The sequence below is a fragment of the Mercenaria mercenaria genome, chromosome 14 (genome assembly GCF_021730395.1).
Source record: "Mercenaria mercenaria strain notata chromosome 14, MADL_Memer_1, whole genome shotgun sequence".
NCBI lineage: Eukaryota > Metazoa > Mollusca > Bivalvia > Venerida > Veneridae > Mercenaria > Mercenaria mercenaria.
Genome location: NC_069374.1, coordinates 56,811,382 through 56,836,046, shown reverse-complemented (window position 1 = coordinate 56,836,046; position 24,665 = coordinate 56,811,382). Strand labels below are relative to the sequence as shown.

Here is a 24,665-nt window from a genome sequence, read left to right as displayed (position 1 = left end):
AAAATGGTTACTCAAAGTTACTGGTATCTTGACCTTTCATGTACTGACCACGACAACACTCTAAATCATCCTACATTATGTGAACTTCCTAGGCAAAGCTTTTCCCAGCTATTGACCAGAAAATGTTTTCAGTCAGAGGTCACAGTGAACCTGACCTTTAACTTAATAAAATTTAAAGTCATTAGAGTCATCTAGTGGCCACAAGCAACCATCCTATGAAGCTGGACCACTGCAGATAATCACATTTCAGTTACTGAAAAGAAATTAAGTGACTGTACAATTTTTAATAATGCCTAACAATAAATGTCTGGGAAATACTTACATTAAAATATCTCAACATTTCACTCATGGACTGACAGAAATGGTTTAGACAGCTCTGAAACAAACAAACAAACAAACAAATGTTTTTCTACCTGTCACATTCATGATTTTATATCAATCCTTTTGCCTGCCCATTCTTCCCTGCTGAAGTGCTTTGGCCACTTGCTTCAAATTTAGCGTCAAAAGTTACATGTTTTAAATACACTTGCTGCAATTTCTTGTCTGAGAGATGGGGCAAAAATCTCCCAAAATTAGAATTTGTTCAAACTTTGTATATGAACACAGTTTCGTGTTAGAAACAGAACTAGAAATGTGTCCATGGGACACAGATGCCCCCACTACATGACATTAAAATGACAATTTTTTCCCAGGTCAGGGGCCATAACTCCTACAAGTCTGAATGAATCTGGACGCGAAACCCCAGGTGAACACAACTGCACATGCTGACCAACATTTCGTGGGCTGAGCGCGAAACTATTGTATCTTGTTCTTTATTCATATACAGTTACAATAGTTTCGCGCTCAGCCCTCGATTTCTGTAAACTTTGGTGACTCTAGGTCAAATACTTTTGGAGCTACACACAACACAACATTAAAATGACCAATTTTTAACTAAGTCAGGGGCCATAATTCCTACATGACTGAATGAATCCGGACGCGAAACCCCAGGTGCACAACTGCACGTGCTGACCAACATTCCTGTAAACTTTGGTGACTCTAGGTCAAGTACTTTTGGAGCTACGCACGACACAACATTAAAATGACTAATTTTTAACTAAGTCAGGGGCTATAACTCCTACAATACTGAATAAATCTGGACGCAAAACCCCAGGTGCACAACTGCACATGCTGACCAACATTCCTGTAAACTTTGGTGACTCTAGCTCAAATACTTTTGGAGCTATGCACGACACAACATTAAAATGACCAATTTTTTACTAAGTCAGGGGCCATAACGCCTACATGACTGGATGAATCCGGACGGGAAACCCCAGGTGCACAACTACACAATCATGCTGACCAACATTCCTGTAAAGTTTTGTGACTGTAAGTCATATACTTTTGGAGCTAGGCGCAACACAACACTAATATGACCAATTTTTACAAAGTCAGGGGCCATAACTTCTACATGACTGAATGAATCCGGACGCGAAACCACAGGTGCACAACTACACATGCTAGGCGCGACACAACATTCTCGGAAGGACGGACGGATGGAAGGACGGACGGACAAGGGCAAATCTATATGCACCCCCCCCCAAAGTGGGGGCATAAAAATGCAAAAACAATCATAGGTCACCATGCTTGTTTAGGAGTTACCCGCCCTTAAAACTGGATTTTTCTTCAAATTTGCATATTCAAGGGCAGATAACTCCTGAACAAGCATAGTGACCTTCGATTTTTTTTTATAATTCTGTTTTTAACATTACATTGTGTTCACATACAAAGTTTGAACAAATTCTATTACTAGGAAATTTTTTACCCAAAACTGCAGCATACGTCCTTAATAAAATAAAGTCTCAAATTATTCAAACAAAATATTAGAATCTGGTGTTAAAACTTCCATACTGTGGAAAATGACAATACACATGTATCTTTATTTCTACAACAATTAAATAAGCCTGTCAAGTATTTTAGATACAGTTCAATCATCAATATGTGGAGGACTTCTTTTTATGAATTTTGTGTCTGTTTCTTTATGAAAAAGAATCCAAATTAAAAAAAGAAAATTCCTATATAGAAATATGCATAATTATACACTTATAAAAAAAATCTACAAATTTCAGTCTCAACAAAAACTGTGAAATTCTATGCCAATGACAACTGGAATTTCACAGAATGAACATATCTGCACACATTGCAACATGCTGTAAGAAATGTCTTGGGAATACTATGAAGTATACATTAACGAGGGATGATCCAGAAGTAACGTCACTGCCCCAATGAAACATTTATTCATTGTTAAATTTCTACAAAAACTATATCAAGATGTACAATTTTTCAATTCTAATGGACGGGGTAAATATTAGGGCTGTGACGATTTCAAAATTTTGAAACCGGTTAATCATTTGTTTGAAATCGAATTGAACCGGTTAATCGGCCGCTATATTTAAAATGCTGCTTTCTTTCCTGACGACCGTATTAAGGTGCTTCCAGTTGTTGACTTCATTAGGAACTTACCGACTTGATCGTTTGCAAGCAGTGAGACAATTAATAAATCATATTTTGATGTATTTTATTTCAAATATACCATGACATGCAAATCTGAGACTACTGATTATGTTCAGTTAATGTGTTTTTGCGGAAATATACTGTAGATCTATGTGCTGGTTAAAGAAATGTATAAAGATGAAGTACGACTCGTGATGTTTATTGTTTGTGAGCGATTACCGGTTTTGCAAAATTGAAACCGATTTCACATAGTAATCGAATCGGATCCGATTAACCGAGTAATCGTCCCAGTCCTAGTAAATATCGTTTTTCTTGATCTTCTATCATATTTCAAAAGACAGAAATGCAAAGTATCACCAACACCATGTCGCTGTATGCTAAAACTGTGTTTCATAAACAGAAAAAAAGCAATCAAACAAAGCCACCCACCAGTTAACATCAAAATGAAACACCAAATCATATAAAATTATACGGATGTGACGGGAACATTTTTCTGTTTTCTACTTTAAAAACTTTGGTTATGCCATTGGAGTCTAAAGTCAGCTAGAACATAGTTTTAGTATACTTTTAACTGCTAAAGTGATAAAATGTGGATTTGTGACTTCGATATCAACAGTGACAAACTGTAATCATGGTCACTTTTACCACCCATTCCTTATAAGTCAATATCTTGATTTCCACTGTATTTTTAGACGTTGTTGTAAAATAGATCAGAGTACTTTGATATGAATTCTTGTCATTTTCTTTTTCTTATATTAAATGTTGTGGCTTCTGGGACATAACTTCTGGATCGCATCTCACACAATCAATTTGCTATATAAATGATACCTGCATTATGCCTGTATAATAACCTGTTACAAGTTAATAACTGGTGTATGTACAGTTCTAAGACAATGAAAACAAAGCATTCTGATTTCATGTCCGTGCAAGGTTGTTGTTTTTTCTTTCATATGTCAAAACTACAAAATGGCGATTTTCATCAAAGGTCTCATTTCTTTCACCAATTTATTCCTAATTATTGTAAAATAATTTAAATTTGTGGGGAAGAAATTTTGTGATTTGTGCCAAATTGGCTATATCGTGGGAATATGAAATCTTAGATTTTAATTTTTGAACATATAATGCTTGGGAGTTAAACTTATTCATTGAGAATTAGTTTCTAGAATGACTCAACCAAGAAATCCACGAAAAATATGCCCTCTGCCTCCACGACAAATTTCAATGATACCACAGTATATCTCTGTATCATTATAATTATTTGAAATCTGTCCAACAAAGACCTACTCGTCAACACTGAAAGAAAATTTCTCTATATCCAGTCTCATTATGCAAGTCCTTCTCGTTCATGCTCAACAAAAGCTTTGAAACATACTTCCTATCCTGACAGAAAGAAGGGGTAAAACAAGCAAATGGTAACTTTTTTAGATCAAAATAATAATAAATGTTACATTTCCGCTATACAGAAATGGTTATTTTCCTGTTAAAAAGCCTGTTATCATGTACTGTATAGCTTGCTTACTGTAAAATCATTTAATTTTATGAACACCAAATTTCATGGATTTTGGTGACAATGGCTATTTCCTAGAAACATAAATTTCTTTATTTCTATCTTTGTAAATTTAATAGAATAAATGGAAATTTAATCATTTTGCTGGGATTCACAAAACCACAAAATCCATGAAAATTAGTTCACCACGAATATATAAATGATCTCACAGTAAATGTATTAAGGTTATTTTGCATGTCTGGTTAAAAAAGATATACAACACAGACTTTAGAGGTAACCCTGATTTTTATGAATTCAGAATGAAATGAGCAAATTTTGCCTGAAAAGAGGGTGAAGCACTTCAGACTTTCTTGCTAGATGGATTTGAACGAGAGCTGTTGGTAAAACACAATGTCCTAATGATATCTTGTTGCAGGTATCTGCATATGTAATTTCAAATCTGTAGTATGATGTTACTGTGTGACATTGACCTTTTGACAAAATGTTCCCAAACTTAATATGGGTCATCCACTAACAATTGGATATCTTTCTATGGTGTTTGACTGCTGTAGGTCAAAGCGTTTTCCAGTTATCGATGCCTAAACATTTTCTGATCTATGGGCACTGTGATCTTGACCTAATGACTCTACAATAAGGGCTACTGACCAGAGGCAATTATTACATAAAGTCTAGTAGCAGTAAAACCTTGATTAGGACCTCTTTGACTCTGTGACCTTGACTTTTGACCTACCGACCACTTAACAATATGCCATCTACAGCAGTGTGTGTAAAAGTTCTCTGTTTATTGAAGCGAAACCATTTCCAATCTTGAGGTCACTGTAACCATGACATTTGACCAACTGAGCACAACATTAAAAAGGATTATCTACTGTCAAAATGCAACCATCCTTTAATGTTTGATGATTGAATGCTTAAACATTCTACATGTATATGACATATGTCATTTTCTTGTATTCTGGATCCAGGTTTTATTGTAGGTCACCAGGATAAATGATATGACGCCATGAATTCAGGTTTAATAAACAAGCATAACCATCTTAATCTGGAAGTATTTTCTCACAGAAAAGTTAATGTGTACATAACATGCTGTCTGTTCTTGGCAAAATAGCAAAACTTTTAAGAAATGGTAGGCAGAAATATTTGCATGCAGATGGAAAACAAAAGCCATAAAATAATCATTTAAATCTTTGCTATACTTATTTTTATCTCAGTCTCAAAATGCATCAAAATTCCAAAAACATTCTCATTTAAGTATCAGGTATACCCTTTTGTGAAAATGATATGACATGTTCATGATCCTTAACATTAATAACAGAAACAACATGTTTACCAGTATCTACAATATCTTAAATGAAGGTTCTCCTTTATTCTTCCAAAGTAAACAAGCAAATTCGATGAATTGGTATCCCCCGCCGAAAGGGTTTGTGGTGAGGAATGGCAAAAAAATATATCCGGCAAAAAGTTAAGGATGTTAATAAGAAGCAAATAATTTCATTAGTCAAAATCAATTTAACAGAAAACAAATGTTTAATTAAAGAGTACACAATAAATGTATGATACTTTGATCCTGACTAAAGAATTTATTTTTAATGGGATATGCTTATTGTAATAAGCTTAGCTTTTAAAATTAAATGCAGTTAATTGAAATGTGAGCTTGAAGTTTAACTGGAACGAAATATTGTCTTTGAGTGGTTTGGCACCAGGTGTTGCTGATTAACATGTACATTTGAACTTAAAAGAACAGATGTCCTTAAGAGAACACAGGTAAGATATCTTGAACATGGCTGAGGGCAAGGTTTGTGCAGTCACAACTTAACATGTTGAAGGTTTGAACATTTAAAAAAAAAAAAAAAAAAAAAAGGAATGGAAATATAATTATATATGTATATATTTATTTTTTTAGGGGGTGGGGGTGCAGGGGAATGGGAGAGGAAACAAAATTTCACATGTTGATTATAAATATTGATGGAAAATTAAAAATGAAAAAAAAGGTAAAAGGATGAAGTTGGGGGGGGGGGGGGGGGGGGGCAGAGGATGCATGATTAGTGGTGGCATGACTCTATGGAGGAGTGAGGTAAGGGAACTTGCATGTTGATAAATAATCATGGAAGGTTTGAAAAAAAAATCTAAAATAAGAAATGAAAAAAAAAATTATTATTTGTTTTTTTGGGGGGAATGGGGGTTGGGAGGGGGAGGGGGTGTGACCAAGGCAAGTGGGTGACCAGGTGTAGGTGCGCAACTTCACATGTTTCTAATAAATGTTCACAGAAAAGAATGAACGAAATTTAATGAAATTCTGCCAAATGGTAAGTTTGTTATGTACAAATGGAGTGAGGTGGGGAAATGGTACAACTTGCATGTTGATAAAGAATCATGGAAGGTTTGAAAAAAATCTAAAATAAATGAAAAAAAAAAATTTTTTTTGGGGGGGGGGGGGGGGGGGGGGGGGGGGGGTTGGGATGGGGAGGGAGTGTGACCAAGGCAAGTAGGTGACGAGGTGTGGGTGCGTAACTTCACATGTTTATAATAAATGTTCACAGAAAAGAATGAAAGAAATTTAATGAAATTCTGCCAAATGCTGAGTTTGTTATGTACAAATATGTGGATTTTTAGACAATTAAAGGGCAATAACTCTGAAGTAACAAAAGAAATCCGTACAAAATTGTGTGTGCACAACCACATTATAGTGCTCTAAATTCTGTTAAAGTTTCATAGTTCAAGGTCAAATATATCAAAAGTTATGATGCAGAAATTGCCATATCTATAGATCTATAGTACCCTATATTATAGTTAACAATAACACTAGAAACTTCTAAGGGCCATAACTCTGGTGTTACTTGGGCAATCTGTCTGAAACTTGATGGGCCCCATAACCTCATAGTGGTGAACATGTTTATGAAGTTTGTCTGAAAAAAATGTAAAATAATGAATTTTTTTTTGAATTTTTTTTTTTTTTTGGGGGGGGGGGGGGGGGGGGGGGGGGGAGGGGTGTGATCAAGGTAAGGTGGTGACCAGATGTGGGTACACAACTTCACATGTTTACAATAAATGTTCATGGAAAAGAATGAAAGAAATTTAATGAAATTCTACCAAATGGTAAGTTTGTTATGTACAAATATGTGGATTTTTATACAATTAAAGGGCAATAACTCTAAATTTACAAATAAATCCAAACGAAATTGAGTGTACACAACCACATTATGGTGATCTAAATTCTGTTTAAGTTTCATAGTTCTAGGTGAAATATATCAAAAGTTATGATGCAGAAATTGCCATATTTATAGTACCCTATATAGTTAACACTAGAAACTTCTAAGGGCCATAACTCTGGTGTTACTTGGGCAATCTGACTGAAACTTGATGGGCCGCAAGAACTCATAGTGGTGAACATGTATATGAAGTTTTAAATAAATATTCCCAACCATTTCCTAGATATGGCTCCGGACGGACGGACGGAAGAACGGAAAGACGGACGGACGGAACGACGGACAACGCCAAAACTATATCCCTCCGACTTTCGTCGGGGGATAATAAAGCATTTTAAAAAATCATAGATGGCAATGATATTACACTGTGAAAAACATGTTTTTATACATTACAATGAAACACTCAATTGCATACATGTAGTTGAAAAAAGATGAGATCAGTGCTTCAGTTATCCAGGGTGCTGTGTCATTATATGTCAAAATATGAGGAGTTGTCATACATTAAATATGCTGAGTCATCATAAATAAAATGTTATTATCTAGAAAATATGTTGAATGATAATAATAATCAAGAGCTGTCCGTAAGACAGCCAAACCGGACTATTCCAAATACTGTCCCAGAAGCAGGAAAATATTACCCAAAATGTTAAAATATCAAGAGTTTTAAGTTCAAAAGGGGACATAATTTGACCAAAATGCATGTCAGAGTTATTGGACTTGATGCTATCAACTAGTTTTATAACCCCGAAGGCACATGTGAAGTTTAATTCAATATCTGCATTAGTTTTGGAGATAGTAACTTGCATGTAAAACTTTAACCAGAATTTTCTAAGTCCAAAAGGGGGCATAATTTGCCCAAAATACATGTCAGAGTTATGAGACTTGACCCAGTGAGGTTGGTAATTGATCTAGAAAAAGAAAAAATAAGTTTCAAATCTATATGACTTTTAGTAATAGCTGTATGTACTTGCACGCAAAACTTTAACCAGGATTTTCTAAGTCCAAAAGCGGGCATAATTTGGCTAAAATACAGGTCAGAGTTATGGGACTTGATGCTATCAACTAGTTTTATAACCCGGAAGACACATGTGAAGTTTCAATTCAATATCTGCATTAGTTTTGGAGATAGTAACTTGCATGTAAAACTTTAACCAGGATTTTCTAAGTCCAAAAGGGCACATAATTTGCTCAAAATACATGTCAGAGTTATGGAACCTGACCCAGTAATGTTGGTAATTGACCTAGAAAAAGAAAAAAATAAGTTTCAAAGCTATATGCCTATAAATGATAGCTGTATGTACTTGCATGCAAAACTTTAACCAAGGTGCGATACCAACGCCAACACAGATACTGACACCTGGGTGAGTAGAATAGCTAGACTATCCTTCGAATAGTCGAGCTAAAAATGCTGAGTCATCATAATTGTACATGCTAAGTCATCATAAATATATATGTCGAGTCATCATGCATACATATGCCGAGTCATTATAAATACATATACTGAAACATCAAAAATAAAACTTGCTGAGTTTGACATGATAACTTATATTCGTCTTTGTCAAACTTTACATATATCCTCACAAACATGTCATATCTATTTCACTACATAATTGCAGGTCTTACTTACAGATACTTTTCTATTATCCTTAAAGAAAGTAAAACCAGTCATATTTAATGACACTTAATAATAAGAAATAGTGTTCAATGTACCTTAAAATGTTATTATGAACACATTCAAACTAAATATAACTCTTTCCTAGATTATGATTAACATTATAAAATACCATAAGGCCTCACCAAATTAAAAAGTTGTTCATCGGATTTGCCGCTCGTATATTTTCAGAAACACAAAAAAAATATTTTTGTTTTTGTTTTTGGCTTGCGCTCGCCCCATTGAAAAAAATCAATCCAAAATTTTTTGGTGCGCTACTTTTTCGAACGTAAAAGTGTATAAATGCTTATAGTTCCAGTCCTAGATTGTTCTCAAATGGATTTTAATCAAAATAAATACATACTACGCACACATCGTCTATAATAAATCGTAACACTTATTTAGTTGCGTTAAAGTTGTTTCCCCTTTATGCAGTTACGCCATTTTCTTCAAATGTTTTACCAAATTACATGCTAAAAAATTCGATTTATTTCATTGAAAACTGGATGAAGAAAAGCTTACTAATTTATTTGATAACATCAATCTACATTATTTTAGTAAGGGTAAATACTTATTGATGCATGTCACTTATCTGTTTTCTGTTTTTCCTGTCCAAATGATCAGCATTTTGCATACGAAAGTTGGTGGGGTATTACTATTAAAGGAATTTACATTATGAGTTGTTTTCAGAACCATTTCGATTTTCAAATTTTCCAATCATTTAGTTGACTAATGTTAATGCCAATGCACGTTAATCTCCATTTCAGACTTTAATTGAGACTTTGTTTCAACAAATTTAATATGTTATGAAAGTTTAAAGTTAGTAATAGAGCTGTACAATAAGACATCATGCTCGACTTTTCTGAATTAGAGCTTTGCCAGTAAAAGGGGCATGATAGTCAGAAGCTTTGAAAGTACAGAGCTATTGGTCATTATATAAAACTTAATATTTGATGTATCAAAAACTTTGTAAAGTCAGCTAAGAATGCTACATTTTCATAGCAGTAAATATTCAAGTCACATATGTATGTGATAAGTATGGTGTAAGGTTATGCATTGTTGTTTATTACGTATTTTCTAACAGCATTTTCAAAAGCATGCATTATTTGATTACAGTGTACTGTATGACACTGTTAATACATTTTTTTCAAGTTCGCTTTGTTGTGCGTCTGCAGGTCAGATTTTCTCAATCCCTGGGGACTTACTTTTTACTTTAAAAGGGCTATGCATTCTATTTTAAGGTTTTTATTAGTCAGCTGAGAGCCAAATGAAGATAAATATATTTCTTCGCTCTTCGCTCGCTCCTGATTTTCTCAAAAACCTAAACAAATATTTAAATTATTTTTTCGCTCGCCGCCTCAATTTTTTCAGAAAAAAATCCGATGAACAACTTATCAATTTGGTGTGGCCTAACTTACAGCTTTTTAAGAAATTAATTTTGTTGATTTGAGTTTGTAACAATGAAACAAAGGTTCTGCACATACTGTATAATAAAAAGCCAAAATGGCATTATAATAAATGTAAATGACACCTTGTTGACATTTTTCATACCTTTAAAAAAGCTACCATGGTAATTAACAAGGCGGGCTGGCATGGTGGTAGTTAGTTTTAAGTAAAATACCTATACAGCAACCTGCTCTCGTTAGACAAAAAAAATAAATGAATAGTTTTGTGAGGTACTAGAAATTTTATGTTTTTTCAAAATTAGGAAAATGAAAATAAAATATTCCTGATTTACCGCAAGTGCCGCCAGCAAAGCTGAAGCCAAGCAAGATAAAGTACTGAAATAACCTCTACAGAAAACAGATTTCAAACCCTTAGTAGAAAATAACATTGTGAAGATTTTGTAGCCACTTACTGAAACCATTGTGTCCTCATGAAAGTACCCAGCCAGGTCTTTAACTCCAGTTATAAAGCCGCTGAAATCAGAGAAAACTAAAATTAAGAAGAAAATTAAGAGTTCAAAACGGTCAGCAAATTTCTTTATAAATTCACAATTTCACTAAACAGCAAAGAAATTTGAAAAAAAAAGTTTTTTGGTAACATTTTTATTCAACAAGTTGAACATTACTTGTATGACAAACAATAACTGTATCTAACTTCAGCATAGCATAAACCTAGTGACTAAATAAAATTCCATGCTTCAATTGTTCCATAGATCTAAGAGTACCTTTTCAATACTTGTAGCTACTATTGCTGTAAAATCATTAATATTCATAGGGAAATATTTTTTTGAGGATTTCATGGTCGAGTGAATCCAAAACCGAAGCCCAACAAAACAAACAAAAATTCTTTCTCATTTCATATTTAAAATTTGAAACACATAAAACATATCCCTTAGGGAATAGCCATTTTGGCCAAAAGCATGAAAGTCCATTTCTTTTATTAACAGTAAAAAAAAATCTATTGCCAAAATCATCAGCAAGATAAAAATATACTGTGTCAGTAGATCAGTGAATAAATTTTACAGAATTTTCACAAAAGAGGAAAGAAATCAATTTTTACCAAAATTAATGATGCTTATAATAAATATATAAACAAGAGGGCCATGAAGGCCCTGTATCGCTCACCTGACCTATTGACCTAAGGCCATCAAGATTAATATTCTGACAAAGTTTCATTAAGATATGGTCATAAATGTTGTCTCTAAAGTGTCAACTAGCTTTTCCTCTGATTTGACCCAGTGACCTAGTTTTTGACCCCACATGACCCAGATTAGAACTTGACCTAAAGATCATCAAGATTTACATTCTGACTAAGTTTCATGAAGATAAAGTTATAAATGTGGCCTCTAGAGTGTTAACAAGCTTTTCCTTTGATTTGACCTAGTAACCTAGTTTTTGACCTCACCTGACCCAGATTAAAACTTGACCTATAGATCATCAAGATTAACATTCTGACCAAGTTTCATTTAGATATGGTCATAAATGTGGCCTCTACAGTTTTAACTAGCTTTTCCTTTGATTTGACCTGGTGACCTAGTTTTTGATCCTACATGGCCAAGATCCAAACTGGACCTTGAGACTACCAAAATAAACATTCCACCAAGATTCATGAAGATACAGTCATAAATGTGGCCTCTACAGTGTTAAGAAGCTTTTCCTTTGATTTGACCTGGTGACCAAGTTTTTTATCCCAGATGACCCAATATCGAATTCGTCCAAGATTTGATTGAGGGTACCATTCTGACCAATTTTCAATAAGACTGGGCCAAAATTGGGACCTCTAGAGTGTTAACAAGCTTTTCCTTTGATTTGACCTGGTGACCTAGTTTTTGACCCCAGATGACCCGAAATCGAACTCGTCCAAGATTTAATTCTGAGTAACATTCTGACCAAGTTTCAATTAGATTGAGCCAAAATTGGGACCTCTAGAGTGTTAACAAGCTTTTCTTTTGATTTGACCTGGTGACCTAGTTTTTGACCCCAGTTGACCCATTATCGAACTCGTCCAAGATTTAATTGAGAGTAACATTCTGACCAAGTTTCAATAAGACTGGGTCAAAATTGTGACCTCTAGAGTGTTAACAAGCTTTTCTTTTGATTTGACCTGGTGACCTAGTTTTTGACCCCAGATGACCCAATATCGAACTCGTCCAAGATTTAATTGAGAATAACATTCTGACCAAGTTTCAATAAGATTGGGTCAAAATTGTGACCTCCAGAATGTAAGCAAGCTTTTCCTTTGATTTGACCTGGTGACCTAGTTTCTGACCACAGATGACCCAATATCAAACTCGTCCAAGATTTAATTGAGAGTAACATTCTGATCAAGTTTCATTAAGATTGGGCCAAACTTGTGACCTCTAGAGTGTTAACAAGCTTTTCCTTTTATTTGACCTGGTGATCTAGTTTTTGACCCCAGATGACCCAATATTGAACTCGTCCAAGATTTAATTGAGAGTAACATTCTGACCAAGTTTCAATAAGATTGGGTCAAAATTGTGACCTCTAGAGTGTTAACAAGCTTTTCTTTTGATTTGACCTGGTGACCTAGTTTTTGATCCCAGTTGACCCATTTTCGAACTCGTCCAAGATTTAATTGAGAGTAACATTCTGACCAAGTTTCGATAAGATTGGGTCAAAATTGTGACCTCCAGAGTGTAAGCAAGCTTTTCCTTTGATTTGACCTGGTGACCTAGTTTTTGACCCCTGATGACCCAATATCGAACTCGTCCAAGATTTAATTGAGAGTAACATTCTGATCAAGTTTCATTAAGATTGGGCCAAACTTGTGACCTCTAGAGTGTTAACAAGCTTTTCCTTTTATTTGACCTGGTGATCTAGTTTTTGACCCCAGATGACCCAATATCGAACTCGTCCAAGAGTTTATTGAGGGTAAGATTCTGACCAAGTTTCATTAAGATTGGGCCAAAATTGTGACCTCTAGAGTGTTAACAGTCAAATTGTTGATGACGGACGGACGACGGACACAGGGCGATGACAAAAGCTCACTTTTGAGCACTTTGTGCTCAGGCGAGCTAAAAAGAAGTGTTGTTCATATACCATCCTGCATTGTTGAATGACTTGCCAGCTTCCACCATTGTTGTACACAGGCGGACAACCTGAAATTATTTAAAGTTCAATTTTGATCTTTTAAGTATATAAATGTACAAATAAATATCACAGTTTTTGTTTTTGTTCTAGGTTTAGCACCGTTTTCAACAGTATTTCAATTATGTTTTAAACTGAGGACAGATTTAACCAAACAAATATTCCTAGATTCTTTACCATTGCTAACCTGTTCTCCTCTACAGTAGAACCTACAAACTTTTCTACATCAGAAAGAGGTGGAAGATGAAATGACTTCAGACACAATATCTTTTATCAAAATGCCAAGGAGAACATACACTTTACCTGGGTCCATTATCTTTAAATGTCCTCTTTCATACTACACATTTTGCATATATTCTCTGCAATAGTTTAACAGTTATACCCTTTGACAAGAACATTCAATTAAGGGAGATAACTCAAAAAGACATATGGGTAGAGTTATGGTTCTTGCACAAGACACATCATCATGTCATTCTGATCATGGGTGCCAAGTTTTTGTGAAATCCATCCATGAATGAAAGTTACAGACCAGACATGAAAACAGGATGCACAATTAATAACAGGAGACAATTCAAAGTAGGTCCATGCTACTTGCATTGGACATTTCGCAATGTCATACTGATCACTTGTGCCAAGTCTTCTTGAAATCTATCAATGAATGACAAAGATACAGAACAGACACTAAATCAGGGCAAACAATTACTTCATGCCGTCCCCAAAGGGGGAGGGCGGAGCATAAAATTATTTCAGCCAAGAAAGTACCTACGAAAACTCATTAAACATTTGAAATACATAGCAAAGTGCTAGAATTTGTAATGTATGAACTCCCTTTTCCTTTAACGTAAAATTTCAACCAAATATACCACTCTTCACATGTTGTAGTTTATCCAAATTTATTTTATGTAGATTGTGAAGCAAGTTCTACAACTTATATTAATCACTCTCGACACCTCATTCCTGATGGAATCCATCATCACGAGGGTATGAGAGAAGAGAAGCCAGTTTCCTGTTTAATGCTGAGCACCAAGCAAGGGAGCTTCTGGTACCATTTTTCACGTCTTTGGTATGATGGGTCAGAGAATCGAACCCACGACCTCCCACACTCGAAGCGGACGCTCTACCACCAGGTTATCGAGGTGGTTCACATGTTTTAAAATAAATTTTTCCAATTTATTCTCAAAACGTCAAAACAGTGGGGAAGAATGCTGTATAGTAATTCATTTGAAAGTATGTTTTAATTTATTAATCACTGTTCAGAGCTCTATTCTTTGTTGGAAATACATGATTTATCAAATGAAATTTCACTACTTTACCCTGTCGAGTTTAGCCTCCAAACTTTCCACATCACTTTCAGCACTTTCAAGCGACAATCTACAATATAAATTAATTTAAAAGTGTAAACATGTGAAATATAGTAAATAAATAACAGTAACCAGACCTCTAGATCTGGAGACTAAAGGTCCAGTAATTAATATATATGTATTTATTATGTACTGTAATACCAGTGTGTAAGATAATTGTTGGTAAAAGTTATGATTAGTTGTCATAAAGTTGCCTTTATTATGTTTATTTTTGTAAATATTTTATGTATAATTAGCTCTCACTCCGGTTTGAGGCAAAATCCATGTCTGAAATACTGAAGAACACACTAAGTTTATTATTTTTATTCATCAGTTCCGAGAAAAACAAGGAAAACAATAAAAGCTTCCAATCACGGCGTACGAATTGCTATTAATTATTGGCAGTGGCTAGGTAGCTGGCTCTATGTATATACATATCGTATATAAACATGTAAGTCATGGTAGTCGGCTTTGTTACACTGTATTATAAAGGATCATTATATTAGTTTAAATAAATTACATATCTTGTGATTTATAATTTGCTTTTTGTGATTTACTTGTTTATTTCGCCGTACTTACGAACTCATATTATATCGGCCGATATTTTGTTATGTTAAGATCAGAGTGTCGTTATCGTCATTGGTGTGTAAAATAAAGTTTTTAAAGAATTTTTGTAGGTTGTTATATATTTGAAAAACATTTTTGATAGATGATGTCAACTGTCGGCGATCCTTTAGAATTAGGTCTTTTGATATGTAATTATCTTTCACATTTAATATACGCTGCCTTAGAATAAAGAGGTCATATATTCAAACAAACAATTAGAACCAATCAAGATTATTGACTAATAAACAAATTGGCAGAGAAATTATGTAGTAATTAATTAATTAATGACGCACATAGAGGTGCAAAAGTGATGATCACCTACAATTATCACTTTAAAAAGGCACAAAAAATGATCAAATACCGGTTGATGTTCAGTACAGCTGCATCATTTTAATGTGCGTTGATACTCTTTGTTTTGCCCTTTTGTTTTTAACTGTTTGTTTTGTTTTGTTTTAAGAATGAATCACGGTATCTCAAATATGTATCGAGTAAGTTTTAACATAACAAAATGTTCAGCCGATATGATAGGAGTGCATAAATACGGCGAAATAAACAGGTTAAATACAGAAAATAAATAATAAATCACAAGAAATGTAACTTACTTAAGCAATATAATGATCCTTTATAATACACTTTATTAAAGCCAGCTACCTTGACTTACATGTTCATATATGATATGTATATAGAGCCGGTTACCTAGACCTTTAGTCTAGGTAGCCGGAACCGGCTACCTAGCCACTGCCTTAACTATTTGTCAAATTTGCGATATTTTTCCCGGATTAAAGAAAGGAAGTGGCTATTCCTACGGTCCCGTAAGAATAGCCTCACAGGCTATTCCTACGGCTCTCCTGTAAGAATAGTGAAATAGCCCGCAGGTGGCTATTCCTACGGCCCTAAAGAGAGTTTTGTATGTCCATCTTTGTATTGGTATCCCGACCTACCCTAATTTTTTGGCCCGACCCTAAATGTTTTTATGGCATTGGAGAATATTTTTTCCTACATTTTAATAAAAAGTTGCAAAACTGCACTTTTTATGCTTTAAACATGATCAGTGATGTTAGAAATCAACTTAATGATGCTCTAAAGGCATAAACCCCTTATCTATATTCATTTTTTGACACAATTTTTTCTCTCGAAAAGTCTCCCTTAGTAAAAAAAAAAAATCTGACCTACCTACCCTATCTTTTTTGAGCAAGTTACTGGAAACAATTTTTTTTTAGGTAGGCCTTATCGTTACATTCATTGAATTGATTGATTTGTTGCATATATCTATACATATATATCATTCGATAACAACAATATTACACATAGACTTAAATTAGCCTTTTAAACAATTTGTTCGAAAATATACCAGTTGAATTAATTCAGTACAATGCAATTCAAGATGGACATACAAAACTGTCTTTAGAGCCGTAGGAATAGCCACCTGCGGGCTATTTCACTATTCTTACGGGAGAGCCGTAGGAATAGCCTGTGAGGCTATTCTTACGGGACCGTAGGAATAGCCACTTCCTTAAAGAAATATAAATACTTCCGTTTCCTGTGACCATTATAATACGGACGACCCGGATCAAGTTTTAGGACAACCTGTACTATGTTTCAATTTCTACTTTATAATGGCTTGTAAAATGATTACGTATATAATTATGCTCCTGCTAAACTGGCAATCACACTTGTTCCATTTTGGCAGCGCATTTCAAAAAACTGACACAATCTACTAATTGGACTACCATAGCGCCTAATTTCATATTATAACAGAAATGTTTTAAAGGGAAATGTTTTAAAGGGAATTTCTTACAGGCAAATAAAATTATTCATCAATGTACAATGAATGCCTCAAAAACTGAAAAAGGGCAAATTTACCTGAACTTTGGAGAGTCCTTCAGACACTCTTTGAAGTCCAGAGTGTACTTCATTATGAGCAAATCGATTTTAGATTAAATATTCTTCATAATTTAGTGCTTAAAACAGAAATATCTTTACAAGGGCAGAGAATTCCCTAAAATCTATGAAATTTTACATATGCGGAAGTACACCTCCTTCCATTATGGTTTGGTAAAAACTTTAGTCCAACTATTTACTTTATGGCTGTCGTCACTTTCATCCATCCAAAAAGGCGAGGAGACAATATAACTCATAATTAACAGAAAAGCTACAAGTTTTTCATTAGTCAATAATAGTTATAAGACAAATTATATCTTAAATTGGATATATTCTTGTCCTGAATTGCATTAACGATCAAGCAAACAAAAATTATGTCTGAATGATATATATGTCAAGGTCTAGGTTAGAGACCACCAATTGTTTTCCCATAGACTTACATTGTAACATTATGGCGTGTACGGCCTTCCATACATCGAAACAGGTATATCTAAATACAAGTTTTTCAAGAACAATCTTAGTTCTACCAAAATATCGGACGAAAAACATATGAATAGTGATACTTTATTTAAGTAATTTTCGTGTGAATGTGATGACCCCCTGTTTACATCACTGACATGGCGGGAGAAATTCGTTTGATAAAACTTTTTTTCAATACCTTATTCCCAGGTATACACTTACCTCATTCCCAGTAAGTCATATTCCCAGGTATACACTTACCTCATTCCCAGTAAGTGACTTACTGGGAATGAGGTAAGTGTATACCTGGGAATAAGGTAACGTCTGTGCGTTCTGATTGGTCAGTCGTGTAAACAAACCCAGGAAGTGATTATTTTTTCAAAATTGATATTTTTTCACTGCATTCACAGTATTTTATTATACATTTTGACAAAATTTGCTACATTTTATGTGTATTGAAAAAAAGTTTTATCAAACGAATTTCTCCCGCCATGCCAATGATGTAAACAGGGGGTCATCACATTCACACGAAAATTACCTAAATAAAGTATCACTATTCATATGTTTTTCGTCCAATATTTTGGTAGAACTAAGATAGTTCTTGAAAACCCTGTAATTAGATATACATGTTTCGATGTAAGGAAGGCCGTACACGCCATAATGTTACAATGTAAGTCTATGGGAAAACAATTGGTGGTCTCTACCCATCTATCTATCTATCTGTCTGCCGTTGACGTCAAACCCCTTGCGGGAACGTAGACGTTTTGCGCATCAAAATCAAAAAGAGAAAACATATATAGTGATAAAAATTTAGAGTGGAAGAAACTAAAATAACTTTTTTGATATAAAAAAGGTAAAAACTTGAGTTTGCAGGATAACTAGGGCGAGACATGTTCTATGCTGCAAACTGCAGCACTAATCTGCTCTAGGGTAGGGAGGTGGGCGGCAGTGGGGGGAAGTTGGTTCCAATGGTACACTGTTCTCGGAAAATAAGAAAACTTGTAATAGTCAGTGGTTGCAGTAATTAACCTATAACTTAGGAAATGGCCATAGCGGACACAACGGGTCATTCGGGTCAGGTAATCTACGATTAGGATAGCAACCAGATCATGATGAATCTTACAGAAGAGTGATAACCTAGAATCTATACGCCTTAAATCCAGTCGACGAAGGTTTAGGGAGTGTAGCATATCTGTTACACTGGAAGTACGGCCGTAGTCGGTCTTGATCCAACGGGCAGCTCTCCCTTGGACGCTTTCAATTTGGTCAATTTGAGTTTGGGTGTGGGGCGATCATACCTCGGAGGCATATTCGAGCTGGGGTCGGACTAGTCTGGTATCACTTGACACTTAAAGGGGTTGAACTCCATATCCCACTCCAACTCCCACTTTTCTAGAAGTTTGGGGTCATTTTGGAGAGTGACAGATTGGTCTGCAGATGACAGAGTTAGATATATTGCCGTGGTAAAAGTAAAGGTAAATTTTATTTACCACCGCTTTGTGAAACAATTATCATAAGCTCTGTAGAGCTTGTAAGCGACAAAGAGTCCAAAGAGCTAAAATAATAAGTGTATTTGTATAAGTGTACTTCTTTGATACGCCCAACCGTCTCCCCCCACACCCCCAAAAAAACAACAACAAAAACTAAAGCCACAACATATGGTCTTGATTGTAAAGTTAAAAAAGATAAAAATATCTACATATGGTTCTAACAGTAACACCACACATAACACTGCCTCCACTTTGAAGTCGGATGTTGTCCCTAGTTCAGCTTCTGATGTTGTTGTTCAAGAAAGGTCGAATAGCTTCTTCTAAGGGTGGTAATCCATAAAAGTCAAAGAAGATGGCTGTATTTTCTCTGAAATAATAGTCACCAAATGTTTTCCAGACTGATCTGAGTCATGTGTGTTCACTATGTAAGCTTTTACATGACAGGCTTTCTGCTTTGGTAGATGATCCTTGGGGCAAACTTCTCCATTGAGTGTTCGCAATATAAACGATTTATCCAAGATTTATTGAAGTTCTTACGTTGAATCTTACTTATTGAATATCAAATTTTCCAATCAGCAGTACACATGAGACATAAGGTTGCTCTGTTTAACTTGAGGCGTATTTCAATTCCATGGGGGGGGGGGTGTATTTCTCTTGTAGGAATAAATCCAGATGTAATCTTCCAATGAGTTCAAAGGATTTGCTTCCGACAATACGAGCTCTGTGACGTTTCCATCCGTCATTAGCTGCACCTCGTGTTTTATCCTGCATATGAGTAGTGGTATCTTTATCCCAGAGCTCAAGAGCCCGCAGGTGTGTACATTCTTTCTTGTACGACAGGAGATGAAGACTGACGACGAGACTTTGTTTCAGAACTTTTTATACTTTTGATCTAAGATTCTTCCTTTGATAAAGGTGTTGCCTTTTTCCTACGAGACTTTAAAACTTGTTTTGTACTTTTCCCTGACATGATATCGTTGGCTGCATCCATATCATGTTTTATCCCTTCATGTTTGAGTGCCTTGAATGCTGATTTAACCTAGGGCGTAACAAAAGGAGAAGTTGTTTTCAGGGCAGATTTGAAGACAGACCCAAGTCCATGACCATATTGGCGAGGAACATCTTGATACACAAGATACACGGTGGCTTCTTCCGAAATACAACTTCACCATAGACTTGCCACCAACAAACTGAACTGTTTTTCCAATGTCGGCCCTTATATTTATACATTTGTTCCTATTTCATCAAAACTGCATTCGGAGATTGGGACCTAGTTCAAATTGACAAATTCTTCTTGAGCATGATTTGAATCTTTGAATGGAACCACACGACGGATCGGTGCATCAATACCTCCCAGAAAAGTAAAATCTGCCATATCAGAATAAATGATGATCGGTTCCAACATTCAAATCAACACCGTAAGGAAAAGGATCTTCATCCCCCTGATAAACATCTGCAAGATGTTGATTGATTACGCCCCATTAGCTTAAGTAATAAACTAGGATGGAAATGTAAACCCACATGCAATGCAATGCATCAGAATTGAATTTGCTTCGTCGCCTTAGTTTGGAATAACCGACATGTAACACCATGGAATTTTTATGGAACGTGTCTCCAAGTCCTTCTTGTATGATATTGTCGATTTCAGTAATGAGATGCTCTGGGGGAAAATACACGCCAGATCTACTACAGCAATAAAACATGTACCGATTATTGATGTTCTTACACTTGTTTGAGGGAAATTTTCTAAACTCATTTAATAAGTTTGAGATGGGTTGTTACAATTTGTCACATGACAATTTGAGAAGGAATGATGAATTCAACCACAGCCATATTCCAATAATCTTTATTCACGTGAACGAGTTTCGGTAATTTTGTCCTGAATTCACTCTAGGTATTGTTAGAAAACATACCCACAGAGCTGTCACTTAGCACCGTTATGAATTTTAAACCCGGGGTAGCTAAAATGTAATTAAGTGTGCTACTGAGAAGAATTAACTAAATCATGTCTTCAGATTTTAGGCAGAGTTGAATGAAGGTAACCACCAACACAAAATAAATGGCGTGTAAGTGAGACTATTGTTTGGCCCATGGCTCAGGAGTTTTGTCGTGTTGTCTGTCACCTCCATGCAGACCGTATCTGACTGAGACATCATGCCAAAATGTAGATCTTTTTATACCGAATGACTTTCTGGAATCCAACTGCCAAAGTTCTTTGGATAACCTTCCAAATGAACTTAAATTTCTTTTATCTTTTTTTCCACTCACTTTCCTTGTGCGACGAGCAAGCACTGATTCAATTTCGTAAATGTCTTTGTCTGTTATAGTCTCAATTTCAGGCAAATAAAAGGATCCTACAATTTTCCCCACTCGAATCTTCTAGCTGAACTGTTGATGGCAAAGAACGGCGAAAGTGAATGGCCATGAATAATTCTTTGGTCCCATTTGGGAGATACCTTAAATTTTTTGTCAAAGGTTCGCTTTGTTTTATTGATGCGAACTAAATCCTCCACTTTGACAGAGATAGATTTTGATTTTCATTTTGACCCATACATATGTTGAGATACTTCAGATTTTTACTGTTTTTTTTTTTCAGTGACCGCTCAATGTGTCTTTGAATACTTCGACGAAAACCATGATTGTAAGTATGAACCAAATCATCTAAAATATCAATGTAACGTCGCGTTTTTTTCATGTGTGAAATACTTCCATATGCGACTTTTCAAACTTCCTTGTTATCTTTCAACAATGCTCGTTTTAGTTTCAGGATTTTCTGTAGTGAAAAAATGAATATGTTTGTGCTTTAAGAACTTTTGAAAGTTTTTATTTTTGAATGCAATCCTTTGTCTGTTTGCAAGGACTTTGGGATTGATTTGAAGTTTTAAAAATAGACTCAAACGCTTAAATCAAAGTTTGGTCTGTTTTGTTGTAAATAGGAACAACCAAAGCATATTTTGAGAACACATCAATGACACACAACAAACAACGAAACTGATCATTGTCTTTCATTAACTTTTGTTAATCTGCTAAATCTGCTGATGATCAATGCCTTCCACCCCTGTTTGACGTCTTTTTAATTTTCGGCGAATAGGTTTACGCAACGTGTAGATTTTCTGTTCGTTCAACCATGATTTCACTTTATTTAAAGATAAAGATTTGATCTGTTTTCGAGCTGACCGATACCGCTTTTGTACTCCCGAAAATCCTGCAGGATGAGTAGGATCGTAGTAAATTCTATGAAGCAATACCTCTCTTTTACTGTCCATGTTAATAAGCCTCCCAAGACTGGGAAGTTGGAGCTCTGGGTACACGTTTTATAGCCTTATATAGTGTAGGTGCTAAGTAGGAACTTGTCTCAAAATCCCTCCTCCTATCCCCCATCATCTTCATCCTCGGACCCGTCTCTCTGCATTCATAACCAGGGCTGTACCAACATATTCCTTAGGGACAGTAGATTCTCTCAGACCTCGAGAAAGTTCTTGCTATCCTCTTGGGTTGGATCATTTGCGTTGTCGGAGGACATCATTGACTAAATCAATCATATTTGATTCAGGAATCGGTTTTCCGTTGACTTCTAAATTTCCATGAGCATTCGAACTCTTCCAGCATTTGAAGAAGAAGTTTGGCTTTACGACGCATTGTTACTGACACATTATCAATAATACGATAATGCAAATTTTCAAGCTTTTTCTCTCAGGCTGTTTGTACAGGTTGATGCTGTCAAACTTTCGATGACGGTTGCAGTGACTTTTATGAGCCAATTGAAATTTGTGTAACGTTTGACCGTATAATTGAGCTTTTTCTTTTTCAGACAAATCCTCTCGATGAAGTACAGATCCCATGTCTTTCTGCAACTCTGATATTGGTGTGATGTTAGGGTTAGGTGGCAATTTTGGATGTTGCTGTTGCTCTGCTTTCCAACGATTAATCTCTTCCAGCATTTTAAACGGAACAATGGCCATCTCCTTCATATTTTACCTATCAATTTTGTAAGACTGTTGGTGAGCACAGGAGTTAGCGATGAAGCTAACAATGGTAGAAATCCTCCTTTCTGATTTAAAATTTATTTGTTTCTTCTGGATCGGAATCTCTGTTTGCCAAGTCCCGTAGTTATAGACGCTTTAGATGAAACTGAAGGTTTTCATCTTCGAGTGACAAACCGATCATCGATCAAGGGTGCGGGATGTGTCCTGCCTTTGGTCTTGCCCGATTTCTTGACTTGTAATTTGACTTTCAACGGTGATTTGCGTTTCTTGGCTGGCGTTTTGACAGATCTCTTCTTTTTGTCCGTCACAACGAAGTAGACTTCGAATCATAATGCCTCCAAGAAATCCACTTCCTCCTGGTTTCAGTATCGACATCCACGTTGGCGTCTGCTAATTGTTTAATCTCTTGTAGATTTCTATTCATGTAATTCAAAGTCTGTTTTGGCAGGTGAATCTTTTTCTGTATGATGCTCTTTGCTGCTAAAGTAAACCGTTGTCTTTTATGATGATTTTTCTCCCGGCTGAGCGATTCCAAGGCTCTGATGATAGCTTTTGGTGTGTAATCCATGACGAATCGTACTGGAGTGAATGCCTTCTTCCTATGTCTCATTCTTTTACCGTATCAAAAGGCACAGAGATAGAAAGGTCATCAGTGAGCTCTAGTCCAAGATTCAATGAGTTCTGAAAAGGATTCGCTGTTTCAAAGCCTGTAACATACTGTTGAAATTGACTTTTTGGGTGGTATTGTAATCCAGGGTAATACCTTTGACCTTGCACACTATGTGGCGTTCGCCATTAACAATGTTAAGACTTTCTCTGCACATGTACGACACAAGGTGTACACCATTTTCTTGTTGCAATGCATAGGTAGGACGGGTAACCATAACTCCTGTGGGGGAGCACCTTACACTTGACCAAACCTCTGTATTGCTTTAGGTTTGTGATATCAATTTCCTCCTGACTTAGATTGACAGGGTGGTGGAGAGGATACTCTTTGTATTTGCTCACACTGGGATACACTGAACATAATCAGCGTACTTGATCTCTTGATTGAGGTAACATGTTTGACACCCATGCATCCAGCACCCTAGAAACTCATACACAGTGTTGGTCTCTGCATTGTACCCATCAACAGGATAGGAACCTATACGGACTTCCCCCAGCGTTCAATGCATGACGAATTTTCCTGTGGTAGTTGCATTGAACGCCTTTAATGGAATAACGGGTCTTGTTTGGATAATATTTTTATCCTGCATCTGAGATGATACCCAAACTCTTTTCTGGCAATGTATTTTACGGTGGGCACAATAACAGATTTGAGACAAAGTAACACATTTGTTAAAAGGATTGTTGCCATCTTTGGCAATTAACTGATGTCTGACAGATGTTGAACTCGGCAAAAGATCTACATTTGATCGGCAATACTTTTCAATCTCTTTTTGAAAATCAAAGATGGAACCTCTGTTAATCTGCCATTCTAAAAAGGCTTCGCT

General features: G+C 35.6%; 1 protein-coding gene across 1 annotated transcript in view; it reads right to left on the bottom strand.

Moving 5' to 3' along the window:
• Positions 1–17,425, bottom strand: part of LOC123527892 (arf-GAP with coiled-coil, ANK repeat and PH domain-containing protein 2-like) — a 93,907-nt gene extending 76,482 nt beyond the window's left edge. Inside the window, exons 1-6 of the mRNA XM_053522649.1 lie at positions 17,220–17,425; positions 14,724–14,781; positions 13,363–13,421; positions 10,716–10,776; positions 8,834–8,851; positions 323–376 (exon numbers count right to left, since the gene is read on the bottom strand). Of these exons, the coding sequence (XP_053378624.1) occupies positions 323–376; positions 8,834–8,851; positions 10,716–10,776; positions 13,363–13,421; positions 14,724–14,781; positions 17,220–17,272 (303 nt within the window). The 5' untranslated portion in view covers positions 17,273–17,425. The remainder of the gene's footprint in view (positions 1–322; positions 377–8,833; positions 8,852–10,715; positions 10,777–13,362; positions 13,422–14,723; positions 14,782–17,219) is intronic.
• Positions 17,426–24,665: the final 7,240 nt, after the last annotated feature.